The sequence below is a fragment of the Danaus plexippus genome, chromosome 8 (assembly GCF_018135715.1).
Source record: "Danaus plexippus chromosome 8, MEX_DaPlex, whole genome shotgun sequence".
Taxonomy (NCBI): domain Eukaryota; kingdom Metazoa; phylum Arthropoda; class Insecta; order Lepidoptera; family Nymphalidae; genus Danaus; species Danaus plexippus.
In genome coordinates, this window is record NC_083542.1 from 1,355,109 (window position 1) to 1,368,401 (window position 13,293).

Consider the following 13,293-nt stretch of genomic DNA (forward strand, 5'->3'; position numbering starts at 1 on the left):
AAAAATTCTAAAAAATATAATTCCGATTAGGTTTATTTATATATTTTAAAATTTTGTAAGCCAAAGACAAAAGAGTTAAGCACATTTCCGTTTTACTGCTTTATCGTCGGTTTTTAAATTTTGTCTGTTCGCAAGATGGCGCTGTAAAAGCATTCAAAATCCCAATCGGCCATTGTTGGATGTGATCCTTGTGCATAGTTTGTAATAATTTTTATCATTGTGATAGTTTTTCGGTGATTTTTATAACAGATCTTCAAAAGATAGAGTGACCAGTGATTACTACACCAAAATCCAACCTAATAGTTTCATTTAAGTGTATATTTTCAAACTTAAAATGCTTTCAAAATGTCACGCGAAGTGAGCTTCAGATTTGTGAACACCATACCGTACTTTAAATAAATGTGGTTTTCTTTCAAATAAGTTTGTTATTGACATTTTTTTAGTGCTACTGCCTGTTAACAATGTCCAATGGGTATTGTGGATTTGTTAAATTATAACATGCGCATATGAAAACGATTTAGTTTTTCTGTACACGTCGTAAGGAGCGCAGTTACGCGGGCGAAGGCTTCAAAGTTGCCGGCAACATTATGGTGGACTGAAAGAGTGTTTGTTATAGAATCGGAATAAAACACGCCTTGTAAACAGCGCCAAAGGCTCCGTGCATTATGTCCGGTGGCTCGCAACACAACCCTAATGGAAGACAATCGCAACTGGGAGCGGGTTGGAGCCCATTACAGGTGCTGATTATATGTATATTTCACACAACCTTATATACTTTCATCGAAATCTAGAAGTTTATCGTGGCTCTAATTTATTACTCATAAATAAACATCGTTTATTATATATTCACATTGTTTTGAATAGTGAATTTTCGTGTTCGAAAGCGCTGTTACCAATGTAAATATTATATCGAAACCTGTTATTAGTGTATTTGAATAATAAAAAAAATGAATATTAATTTCGATGAGTGTTGTAATACAAGAATCAGCTGTTTAACCCTTTTTTAAGCATTGGCTGACACAGATAGTATGAATGTTGCCATTATGTTATAATGTACTAAAGACGTTTTGATATTATTTTTGTTTTTTTTTGTAACATTTTAATTATACTTTAAGAAATTTAATTAATTACTTATATATAAAAAAAAAGCTGGAAAATGTTTTGGTTAAATGTTTATTTTTATGATGTTCAATATAATTATATATCATGCTTGCCATTAATTAATTACAAATGTGATGTGATTTTTTAACACATTTTTTTGTTTGCTTTTATATTATTATTTAAATAATACACCATATAAACTTATCTGTAGTTTAAGTACACCAGTATTTCAGATTTAAATCTACCACAAATGAGTTATTATGAAATTTATCAGTAGTAATTTATGATGATTAGGTATATATTGGAATTGTTTGTTTTAATATACAAATAATATTATAAAACACTAGCTATATATTTTTTTGAATAGTACATTAATATAGAACATGTTTGAATATATACATTTTTGTTTTAAGTGTACACAAAACATATACATGTATATTGGAATATAAGATAACATGACCATATATGGTCATATGAATAAAAATTTTACCTACAGATGCATAAAAATGTTAATTGCTCAGTTACAGGTGGCCAATCTGCTGGCACGAGCTCCTCAAGCGCACATGGCTTCGGAGAGGGGTCTGACTTGGCACACACCAACTCCACCACCACATTTATACCATGTACCAGCCCCATCACCACCCGATCCGTTACAAGTGAGACACATTCCGTTATTCAACTTAGGGAGTGCATAATAAAATAACTGTCATAACTAACTAACTAATAAAATGAGAATTGTCTTCAGAATTAAGTCAATATTAATGTCTATATTACTAGTGATAAACAATTTGTATATGATAAATAATTTTTTTGCTTGTCAACATAAACATCTAGCATGTTCATAGATTACTGTCATTGTTAACAAAATATCACCTCATCTGACATAGCTAACGCCAGTCTATCCGACTATGGTAGGGTCTTTTGACGTTGCAGGCAATGAAGGGTGCCAACTCGGTGTTCAGACACACAGCCACCCCTCCAGAACTGTTCAGACACACGCCCACACCTCCGGACAAACATTTGATGCGGTAAATTTTTATATATATATATTTATATGTTTATGATACTTGCTAGACAAATAGCTGGATTTGCTTGGATTACTTTTATGTGGATGGGATTATTAAAATGTTTGGTGAATATTATTGTTTCATAAAAAATATACTGCTTCTTATAGTTAATTATTTACTATATATTATCATAAAATACATCAGAGTTTCTAACATGAGAAATTTATATCAATTTAATTAAATCAACCATGAAATTTTTCTTACGTGTTTTTTGCTTTAATGAAAGTTTATCGTTATACATGTATATTCTATAATGTATCAGTAATTTATTAAAATGTTAAAAATATTCAGGCACACTCCATCCCCGGGTGACGTCAAGGCCGGAGCTGCACTCCCGCCGAGTGATCTGTATCCTCATTTGGGACCAGGGAGGGGTTAGTTATCATAACTTAATAAATAAATTTTATATGATTTAACTGACAAAGAAATTTGCCATTTGGTTGTTTACTTGAAGACAATAACTCGGAAGATAGATTTTCATCAAGAAAGTTATGCTCGAGTCTTAAGAAAACATACTATTATATGAGTAAAAATTCTCATGTAAACCAATGAATGCTTGAAGGAAATCCTGACCCAATTGGCTTTAGGACTTGCTTCAGAGCAAGTTTTTCCAATTTAAGAAATGTTTTTTTTATATTTTTTTATAGTACATTGTTATATATCAATACTTCAGAAAAACTCCTCCGAGCTGATGAGTTGCTGGCGTACGCGCGTGGTGGGGTCGACCTGACGGTGGGCTCGCGGGGGTCCAACGGTTCTCCCACAATACACTCGGGTCCTGCGCTGTCCGTCCGCGATGCGCCCACAATCAACAGCCTGCTCGCCCGGTCGCGTCCGGCCCACGCGAGGGTGGACTCTCTACTGGAGCGTCTCTCCGCCGCACCCCCCGTCTCCCCCCACTCCGTCATAGTTCACCCCCGCGCCGCTCCCACGCCGTCACCCCCCTCCTCTAATGAGGTTAGTCTGTATGTAAGTGGCCGACAGTTTCTTGGCATGGGTTTCTTGTATGCATTTCAGGTTCTGATACCTTAAAATCATTTTTCACAATGAAATAGTTTAGCAATATAGTGTTTGGGTTGGATCGTAATAGTTGTTGCATCCCTAGAAGTAATTTGTTTTAGCCCGAATATAAGTTGTGGTTTGCTTTGTTATGACAGGATTCGGCGGATTCTTGCGGCGCCCCGCCGGGTTCCAAACGGAAACGGAAACCGGAACGCACAATACGTGTTCCTGTACCACCTCCTCCGCCCGCTGAAGTACCAAGACCCGCAACACCGCCTAGAGTTTTACCAGTACCGACACAGCCGTTAGAAAATGGCGACACAGGACACATGACACAAAACGGACCACAGAAACCTCCCACTCCACAGCCACCAGAACCACACGCTAGAAGAAAAACACGATCAGGTTCCGCTGAGACCATAGACGATATAGCGGCCATGATCGCCAGTACAGACTCAGAGCGTCGAGATACAATCCCAGAACCGGCTCCACCTGAACCGGAAGTTCCGGTCACAGTTGATAAACTAAAAAGTGTCTTAGCAAGTCCAGAACCCGAAGTGAAATCGCCGCCAGCCATACAGAACTGCCCGCAGCCGGAGCCGAAATCTCCGAAGAAGTCGCCTAAAAAAGAGGAACCGGAAACGCCTCCCGCTGCGGCCGCGGCGCCGCGGAGGAGAAGCACAAGAACATCAAACACCGAATCAGCAAACGTACCAGTCGAATCACCGTCGGAAGCAAAGCCAGCGGAGCCGGAGTCCAGTGAGGCGAGGAGTGCGGAGCCGACTGCAGCTAGCTTCATGGAAGTTGAGAATCAGTTGGAGAAAATGTTCGCCGGCTTAGAAGAAGCACCGGCCTCCGAGCGGACGGAGAGCGCCAGCGACAACAAACAGACGGCCAAGGCTAGGAAACGGAGAAAATCTGCCCCCACCAAAGGCGAACGGAAGGCGTCCAAGCGCGCGAGCAGGGCTTCCACCGGCGACGAGGCGCCAAGGCGGAAGACGATCAGGAAAAAAATCGACAAAAAGAAAAAGGAATCCGTCAAAGACGCGTACGACTCGGGCAGCAATGCGAGCTCCAGTCGATCGAGAGGACCCTACATACAGGTTGGCCCCTAACAACATTGGTTTTATTAATTCATAAAATATAACAATCTAAATTGTCTGTCTCCTCCATTTATTTAAAATCTGTGAGAACTGAGATACACGAGTTACTTCAATAGTTTAATATGAACCTATTTTCAGACCAAAATGTTATGTGCTTTGTACCCCTGTAAATGAAAATTTAAGATATGAAATTTTTATTGTATAGACGGTCTACGTTACAGTACCCAACCAAGAGTCCAAATACAATATCTTTACCATATCTCTCCCTATGACTCTTTATTTATCAATAATTAGCCAAAGACCTATGAATGTGATTTAAGTCGCTAGTGTTTATTAATCCAACTTCCAGATCGTGGGTCCGCGGGATTCCCCTGTTTCCGTGTCAGTCATCAACGCGGCGGCCGGCGAGGAGGAGCGCAGGACTGCGGACGAGTGGAGGAACGGCCTGCGGGCGCGGGGTCTGCACGCGAGCACGCTGGGCCTCCGCTACGACGCCTCCACTCCGGACGCCTCCTGGCTGTGCGCCTTCTGCGAGCGGGGACCTCACCACTCGGGCCTGGGAGACCTATTCGGACCTTATCCCATTGACGTCAACTCAGAGGAGTATAGGTAGGTTGAGTACATTTAATAATAGGAAATTTGCATGTGTGACATTATTTTAATGCTTTACTTCTTAACGAAGCTGTATTCTCACGAGTTCCCGCCGTCACACTACATACAAGGCGTTCACAGTTTTCCATTCACACCCCGTATATAGTGTAAAGTGGCATGTGGCATTCTTGCCTTGACTACTGATAATACTGAAAAATACATTTTTTTATGTATAAGATTTTCTCTGATGCAGATTTAAATGTAACTATGTTTTTCACGTTTACTTAATTTTCCTTACTATTCTAAATTTTACACGATTCTGTTTCTGCTTAATATCAGGAAACTCAGAGTTGTAAAAAAAAATCTATTTATTTTGAACGTCACTGGATACAAAGATACTGCCGCAATACTAATTTGAAAATAAAAACATTGTGTATATCAATATAATGAGAATGAGTTGAGAATTTAGACTGTTAATATATTGATTTAATTACGAAGAAATAAAAATCCTTGTTAAGATGAATGTTGATGAAAATTTTAAAGCCCTTGATGTTATTTACTAACCATAATAGTTTTTAAGCTGACTATGGATAATAAAATTGGTAGTGGAACTTAATTTGTAAAGCCGAAATGTTTATATGTAGACATGTTATGAAAACGAACCGTATTAACATAGTAATGTGTCCGACAGTACTCTGGACGAGTCATCGAAGCGTCGTTTCACATCGTCGTCCGGGGGTGCGGAGGTGTGGTTTCACGAGGCGTGCGGCGTCTGGGCACCAGGGCTGCTGGCGGCGGGCGCCCGACTCTGGGGGCTGGCGGAGGCCGTCTGCGGAGCCCGGGGCCTCCGCTGCGGGTCCTGCGGCCGGCAGGGCGCCGCCCTGGCCTGCTCCTCCCGCGCCTGCCAGGCCGCCACTCACTACCCCTGCGCCACCTCGTGGAAACTCACCGATGACTTCAGAGCATTCTGCCCCAGACACGCCTAGCGAGTGTTGTGTTACCACAGTGATGTGTTTCTGTTACCTGATTGTGTTTTGTGATGATTTGACCCGTTACCTGATCATGTTAGCGTCTAGGACCACCCGTGACTCCTACAACCCCCTGGTGTTCCAAGTGCCCGTGGGTGTTGTCTGTGTACGCTTAAACTTCTTATCACTATGGTGTACTTACGTCGCTAAGTTATTGTAAATCAACGTCTAAGTATACTCCGTTTGTATCAGTGATGATGGAATCTCTCGTTACCGGAACTTAAATCAATAGCGTGGTCAGCCGGTGACTGATCATGAATATATGTATAGAGCAGAATAATCTCAAACTTAGTATTTAGAACAGGTTCACATTAATATGTATCATCAGCTAGACGATTCTGTAATCAATAATTAAGTAAAGTCTAATACAAAATTTTTCTACGCAATAGTCACGTGTAAATCTGCTCTTATGTTACAACACGGAGATCGTATGCGATCGCAATGACCATGAAGTTGACTCGATGAGTCGATGATGAGTGCTGTAATGGTATTAGCGTGATGTCGGTTTAACGATGTCGCGCGCTGGTGTTCTGATGCAAGCACAATACTCCATCAGGACTTGAAAAAAATTAAATTATATTGTTATGATATATGCAATATATACAAACCGCTCTCGGCTTTCGTCTTGTAAAATCGTAATAAAAGAATTTTAACAACCGCAAACTGTTTTTCTTTGACAAACGCTGTAGCGATCCGCTGTTGTAACTCGACGCCATATATGATCTCAGATGGTGGCAAACTAATGTGATGTTGTCCGTACGAATATATTGTCGCTGAAAACAGAGTCGATGGAGTATTTGTTGGATATTCCCGATATTACAGATAACTAACTAGATATATATATTATATATATATAGATGTAATATAGAAAATGTAGATAAATACTTGTTAATGTTTTAGAAGTAATTTATCTGACGGTTTGATATAAATCTTAAAATATATGTACAGATTATTTTACTTAGCGTCGTGTAACCGGTGTAAATATAGCTGTAATGTGTATAGCAGCATCAGAACACCACATTTGTTTAAGATGGTATAATCAGATTCAACAGTATTTGATATGATCGAGGCGTGACGTTTTTGTCATTCAACATGTCGCTGGCGATGTGAGATGAGCCATTTTGTTTTTAATGCATTTCATTTTTTATTGAATGTCTATAGATTGTTTATGGTGCGGTTGCCTTTGGTGTGTCGAAGTTATTGACGGACGCATCTGATTAATACGAATGATATATCTCGTTTAGCGTTTAAATAAATAGATAGTTCAAGATCTTTACCAAATTATTAAACATTTAAATCGGAACGGTTGTTATTGAAACCAGTGAATGATAATAAAAAGGTTACGTTCAGTGCGGAGCGTGTTTCATATGGAGCCGCTGCCATCTTGTTTTTTGGGTGTTACAAGTTAATGTCATCGGAGAGGAATATTTTTTTGGTCTGTAATTATTACTTGCGTCTGATTATGATGATATATTTATGAAACGTTTTTTTGCGTACAAAATATATGGATTTTTTTTATACGAATCACAATTATGAATATTGAATCATTTTATGAATTGTAAAAGATAAAAACAACTTTATTAAAGTTCACCAAACCTGAACGTCATAGCGACATTTCAACGGCCGTCTGTCTTATGTTGGATATAAATTGCGTACTTTGATTCCGTTTATGGCGGATAGACTGTATTTAGTGAATATAAGGTACAAATTTACATTAGGAAAATCAGGCCAGTTTAGTATTTTTAAATCTTTAATTGAACAACACCCAGAGCCTTACATATACGGTGTATGAATTTTTTTATCACTTACAGTAAATAATTATTAAGTATGTAAGTGTTATAAATTCTATTTATCATGACATTATAAGCAAATTGAAATACAACATGTTTAAAAGGAGGGTACGCTTTTATTTAAAATTCAACTACCTTTATAATTTTCCGTATCAATATATCGGTGCCTTAGCATAGCTGATACTTTTAGCTTGAATTTTTCTATGGCTGACATTAAAAGCTGTTAAACAAGCGAAGCTGAAAGTACTGCATGCTAACGCACGTACAGAAAGTCTATATGTGGGAACAGACAATTCTATGAAATGAATAACTGTAGGACTTAATACGCACAACGAATGGCTATCTATCTATAGCGATCTTTTTGCGTAAAAATATGTCCAATCATTGAAGATACACCGATCCAGTTTGGCTGAAACATTCTGATCGTCCTACTTTTGGAAGCAAAATATTTAATTTTTGTCAAGACTTGGCCAGGTCAGACGTGTCCAAGATTCATTTGAACGATGCTGTCTTAGCTTATCTTTCATTGTTAATAGCAAATCAAAGCTTTTTACAAATCGCTCGGTAACTTCGCCACTAAAATCATTGTTTTAAAATATATGAAATACAACATTGAGATTTCTAAACGGACACATTTATTTAGGGTTCACGTGGAACCTGAATCTACGGGGAATTATCTGTTATATGAATAAGTATACGTAATTTATATGGGTAATACGTCGTCTTAAAACGTGACTTCTCCGATGTGCATCATACTGTCGTAGAAGGAGCACGTGGCTACAACTGATCTGTCGTCATACTTCCAATCAGCTCCGTAAGCGATGCTCTCGTGTTCGAGATACTCGTGCATGACTTTCACGTCTTTATTGATTCGGAGTAACCTGAAGCCGCCGTACATGCAGGCCGCTACGACGACGCTTTTTTCGTTTGGGTTGTACTTCAACCTCCAAACACCACCATTAACCTCGCACTCTGAAATGCAGCGTTTTAGGTTCCTGGTGTCCCATAGACGAACTTTCTCGTCGTAACTGTAATTATACGAAATATTTTTAATTGGTCGTTATATATGGTAGACATTGTTATTGTTTAGTAACTACCTTCCGGTGAGGAGTTGATATTCCACGTCCACACTGCTCTTGATAGCAGTGACTCCAGCATTATGGCTCTGATTGATTAGCACGGGCAGTGGTGTCCTCACATCGTAGCTGATGAACAAACAGTCATCACCCCCTGGGGACATCGGAAAAACGTAGGTTTACTATCAATTTCAGCTACAATTAATATAAGAACCTTTGACTTTTCAATAAATTACAAAACCCACCAGAGTAAAACAGATCCGTGTTCCAGTAATTGAAGGCGGTGACCCAGGCGTCGTAGGAGTGACATTTCCATTTCCCTATCTTCCTCATGAAATTCCCAACAACCTTCGTCAAGGTTAAAGTCCCCGATGTATCGCTGGCTATTAAACGCGGTTCCTCGTTCAATATTTTATTGGTGGACCAGTCGAGTGACAGCGCAAGTACGTCTCGACCGAGCTGACCTTCCAGCCAGAGCTCTAACTTCAAACGATCGGTGTCAACGAGACGGAAGAGCTGCAAATATCCTTCAGACGTCACGAGTCCTAGCACGGGGTAACCTTGAATTTTATGATGACACCATTTCTGATCCAAGACACCGGATGCGTCTATAGTCTGTATGGGGACTATCTCTTTCATGTCATCCGTTATTGACAGCACATTAATCCTTCCAAGACGTCTTTGTTTACGACCGTTTGCAGCTAGACAATAAATTGACATTATGTCATAAAGTCGTAATTTAAGTGGGTTTGCTGTCGTTATTGTTAAACAGTGATAATTAAAAAATTTGTAACATTTCATAACCGGCTACTAATGGCGAATAGTATAATCTACGAGGAGTGAATGTCATTTCTAATTGTATAAAATTAAATGAGTATGTTTTCGGAATAAAGTGAAATGTATTAGATTAATAACCGGTACTTTTTTTATATAATAAACACTAAATTGGCGGCAAGCCGATAAAGGCATTGTTGACATTAGAAACCAAATTACCTTCATCCTTAGTATCCAGCTGGTACGTCGAACACACGAGTATATGTGTGTAAGGCTCTATCGGACACCATTCCACTGTGTCCGCGTTCAGGTAAGTGGACCACTTCCACTTTGGTGTCCACTTCACCGCCATTTTTTCTAGAAAAAATGGAATACCAGAACGTAAGTAAATGCGTCATAAGTTTTCTGATACCATGTTTATAACTTCCATATGAATACATAGACGCAACGTAACGCGGTTGCCCAACGAATATAATCATTACCTTTTTTGATAATCATGATTTTACGTCTTTTGTTGGGTATAAAATTCTCTGAATCAGCTGACATGGAGATATCGTGTAACAAGTAACGAGTGCGCAGGTTCGCTTTGAGAAAAAAAAAAACAACTATGTCTTCTATCATTGCGACGATACTCGCGTTAACTTCTCGTTTGTTTATTCAATCGTTAAATACTGTCATGTGTATTATAAGCCGGCGAAGGTTCACCAAATAAAACTATGCAAACTTTTTTTTTTTAATACATTTATTAATTTATAATAAAAATAAGTCCATAGGGGAATAAATACGGTACGATATATTATCGCTAACAAGCGAATATTCAACATATATATCTCATTTCACATTATAACACCCGTTACTAAATTTCTAAAATTTGTACTGTTTCATGGTTCGACACTTACAAATAAGTTGAGTAATTACAGATAAAACGAGATAAAATAAAATACATTTCGGTACCTGTACACTATTATTTAGAAATAAACGAAACATCGAAATATTTTATGAAAGAAAAAAATATATATATAGATATAAAAAACTAGAATCGAAATGGACTTAAAAACGTATCGTAAGTACAATATCAATTAATGGTAACTTATTTAATAAAAACTATTTCGTATATTCTCCTTAACCTAAATACATACTAACAAGTATACTTCAACGGCAGTTGGACCAGGCTAGTGTTGTTACGCACGAATTACTCGGAGATAGATAATATCTCATCCCTAATACGCAATATTATTAGTGAAGTACAACATTTATTACGTATTTTGATACAAACCGATCGATTTTATAAGTGGGGTAGAATTGAAAATAGGATCGATTAATATTATAAAAAATTTTAAAAATATGGAAAAAGTATTAAAGTAAGCATTTGTTTATTGCTAGTTTTACTACATAATAGTTGTTTGACACTGTAACTTTTTTAAAATGGCGAATTTAAATCGTTTAGGAGTAACATTTATAACTAAATATGTACAACTTAATACTAACAGAATACAAAAAATGAGCACATCTTTACTTATACACTACAATATCCTATTTGAGGTCATGCACTTAAGGTCTTGCTATTAAATGTAGCGTTCAAAAATTTCATATCAGTTTTTGCTCGGATTGTGTAAAATTATTTTGTAATATATATATTATGTAATCATTCATAACTAACACGAATAAATTTTTAATTTACGATATATATATGAATCACTAATGTTACATACTACATTTAATTATAAGACCGTGGGAAGTGTTAAAGAATATAGCTGGCAGAGTTCTCATTTTTAAATTAATATTTGTTACGGGTAACACTAAAAATTATATTTTAATTGACATAACTGTAGATACATATGACATAATAATAGTTTCAAATTACTCAATGAACCCTGCCGCTATAAGACAACATAATATCACTTCACTAATCTTCCGCAATACAAAATATCACTGTATAACCACATTAAACTAAAAATGTCCTTAAATATAAAACTGACCGTTAAAATGTTTAAAAATATCTTTTTTTTTCTTGATTTTTGAGGTAGATGTTCACAATAAATGTTGCGATCACAGCCTGGGTTTGTTCAGGACAAGATCCAGTACATTGGATGGACCCACATATGATTTGGCCGACGGGACAAACATATGAAATACACCAAAATTTTAATACTATTGCATTCTCTTCATCAGACAGTCATCCTAGCTTTGTTGCTCACAATTAGAAGTTACTATCTTTCAGCGGACATGCAACTAGGATTCAGTTGTAACCGAAGACATAAAAATCGTCACTTATTTATTTTTCTTATATATAATAACATTTCTCAATTAAACAACTTTATATATTGATGTGTAAATATCTGTCTGTCGTCTATATAGGATTCTCAACTGCCATAATCTTAATTATAATTAAATCTAATAAATATTTTAAGGTTTTAGAGACTAAGGTATACTTTGTAAAGCGATTTGTTGTCTCTTTGGGGAACTTTACGAACCTTGTCTATTACAAAATATGTTTTAAAAATATCTCATATCAAAGTCCGTCAAACTGAATGTGTGTTTGTACATTAATGTCTAAGTACCCTGATTTTATTTGAATATTCTGCTTCAAATGTCTTATTAGATATAATAAAATTATGTTTAAAGATTTAAAAAATATGATATATATATATATATAATATATGTGTGTGTTATATATGACAGTAAATTATTTCATGTACAAACAAAAAAAAAATTTTCAAATGTCTTTTATATTAAATACAAATGAGTGCTAATATTAACTGAACTATGGTAATTGAAACTACTGTCTTGCTGATTTCTCTGTTTCGATCAGACATTCTCTAACAAGAATACGAGCATGTACGATTCCACGCTTGAGTCTCTCAGCTGAGCTACGACTGCCAGAGTAGCTCGGTCTGACTTCCTTGCCCATTTCTTCAATGACAGCTAGCAATTGAGCATATTTTGACATACCATTATCTTTATCCTTCCCGTTTGAGGACGGGGATGAACCCGACACGGTAGATATCGTGGCGTGACTGTTACCACCCAAAGATATGTCTTTATGATTATTTTTACCATTCATAGGGATCGCTGTAACGGTCACGTCGCTCAACTTCGACTCCACCGCCTGGATATCCATGGCCTCCATGTTTCTATAACGAGAACAGAATGTCGATATACTATAGGTAGCCGAAATAATTCTATTAAAGTGGGAAAACTTAACAAAATAAATAAGAAAATAATCAAATTTTATCCACTTTATGTAATAGTTTCGTATGTGCAAGAGGGATAAACAAGATAATAACACTTTAAAATAGTTAATGTAGGACATACCCGATCCTCTCAGCTGGACTCCTCTAAGACTAACTGGCGTAGATTTGTCCGTTACTGAATGGCAAATGTTTTGAATGTATGGAATGTTTCTTTTATATTGTAAATACAAAATAATTTGACATATAAATACGTAAATTGTATAACAAACAATATGTACTAAACACGACCGAAATTACCACATTGACACAATCACACACGAAACAAGAAATAGACATAGACAAGTTACAAAATAGTTCAATAGTTTTATTATACATATTACATCTCACCTCTGACCAAGGTTATGAAAAATATTTTTTTTATAAGTATTTTTAATTAAATGTTTTACTTAGATAAAATTATTTTATATATTCTTAGGAAAAATTTACGGATAAACTTTTAAATATTTTCCGAACGGATATTAACCGGCTATTTTTAAACAGAGTACACTTTCACGTATTTTTAGAATA

At 36.8% G+C, this 13,293-nt stretch overlaps 2 protein-coding genes across 6 annotated transcripts; one reads left to right on the top strand and one right to left on the bottom strand.

Moving 5' to 3' along the window:
* The first annotated feature begins 141 nt into the window (after positions 1-141).
* On the top strand, positions 142-7,788 carry LOC116776057 (uncharacterized protein CG5098-like). 5 transcript variants are annotated; one of them, XM_032669153.2, is made up of 8 exons: positions 142-737; positions 1,623-1,757; positions 2,017-2,129; positions 2,460-2,542; positions 2,842-3,137; positions 3,326-4,273; positions 4,623-4,882; positions 5,556-7,788. In XM_032669153.2, exons 1-8 carry the CDS (start codon positions 666-668, stop codon positions 5,848-5,850), a joined length of 2,202 nt encoding a protein of 733 aa, XP_032525044.2. In that variant the 5' UTR covers positions 142-665; the 3' UTR covers positions 5,851-7,788. The 5 variants fall into 5 exon arrangements, with proteins under 5 accessions (XP_032525044.2, XP_032525057.2, XP_032525062.2 ...); XM_032669166.2 differs by having other exon boundaries at positions 2,842-3,125; XM_032669171.2 differs by having other exon boundaries at positions 2,035-2,129.
* On the bottom strand, positions 7,779-13,048 carry LOC116776082 (diphthine methyltransferase). The gene is made up of 6 exons (XM_061521360.1): positions 12,848-13,048; positions 12,590-12,666; positions 9,752-9,889; positions 9,004-9,459; positions 8,780-8,912; positions 7,779-8,710 (listed from the first exon to the last, which is right to left on the bottom strand). The coding sequence occupies exons 2-6, from the start codon at positions 12,660-12,662 to the stop codon at positions 8,407-8,409; spliced, it is 1,104 nt and encodes a 367-aa protein (XP_061377344.1). The 5' UTR covers positions 12,663-12,666; positions 12,848-13,048; the 3' UTR covers positions 7,779-8,406.
* Positions 13,049-13,293: the final 245 nt, after the last annotated feature.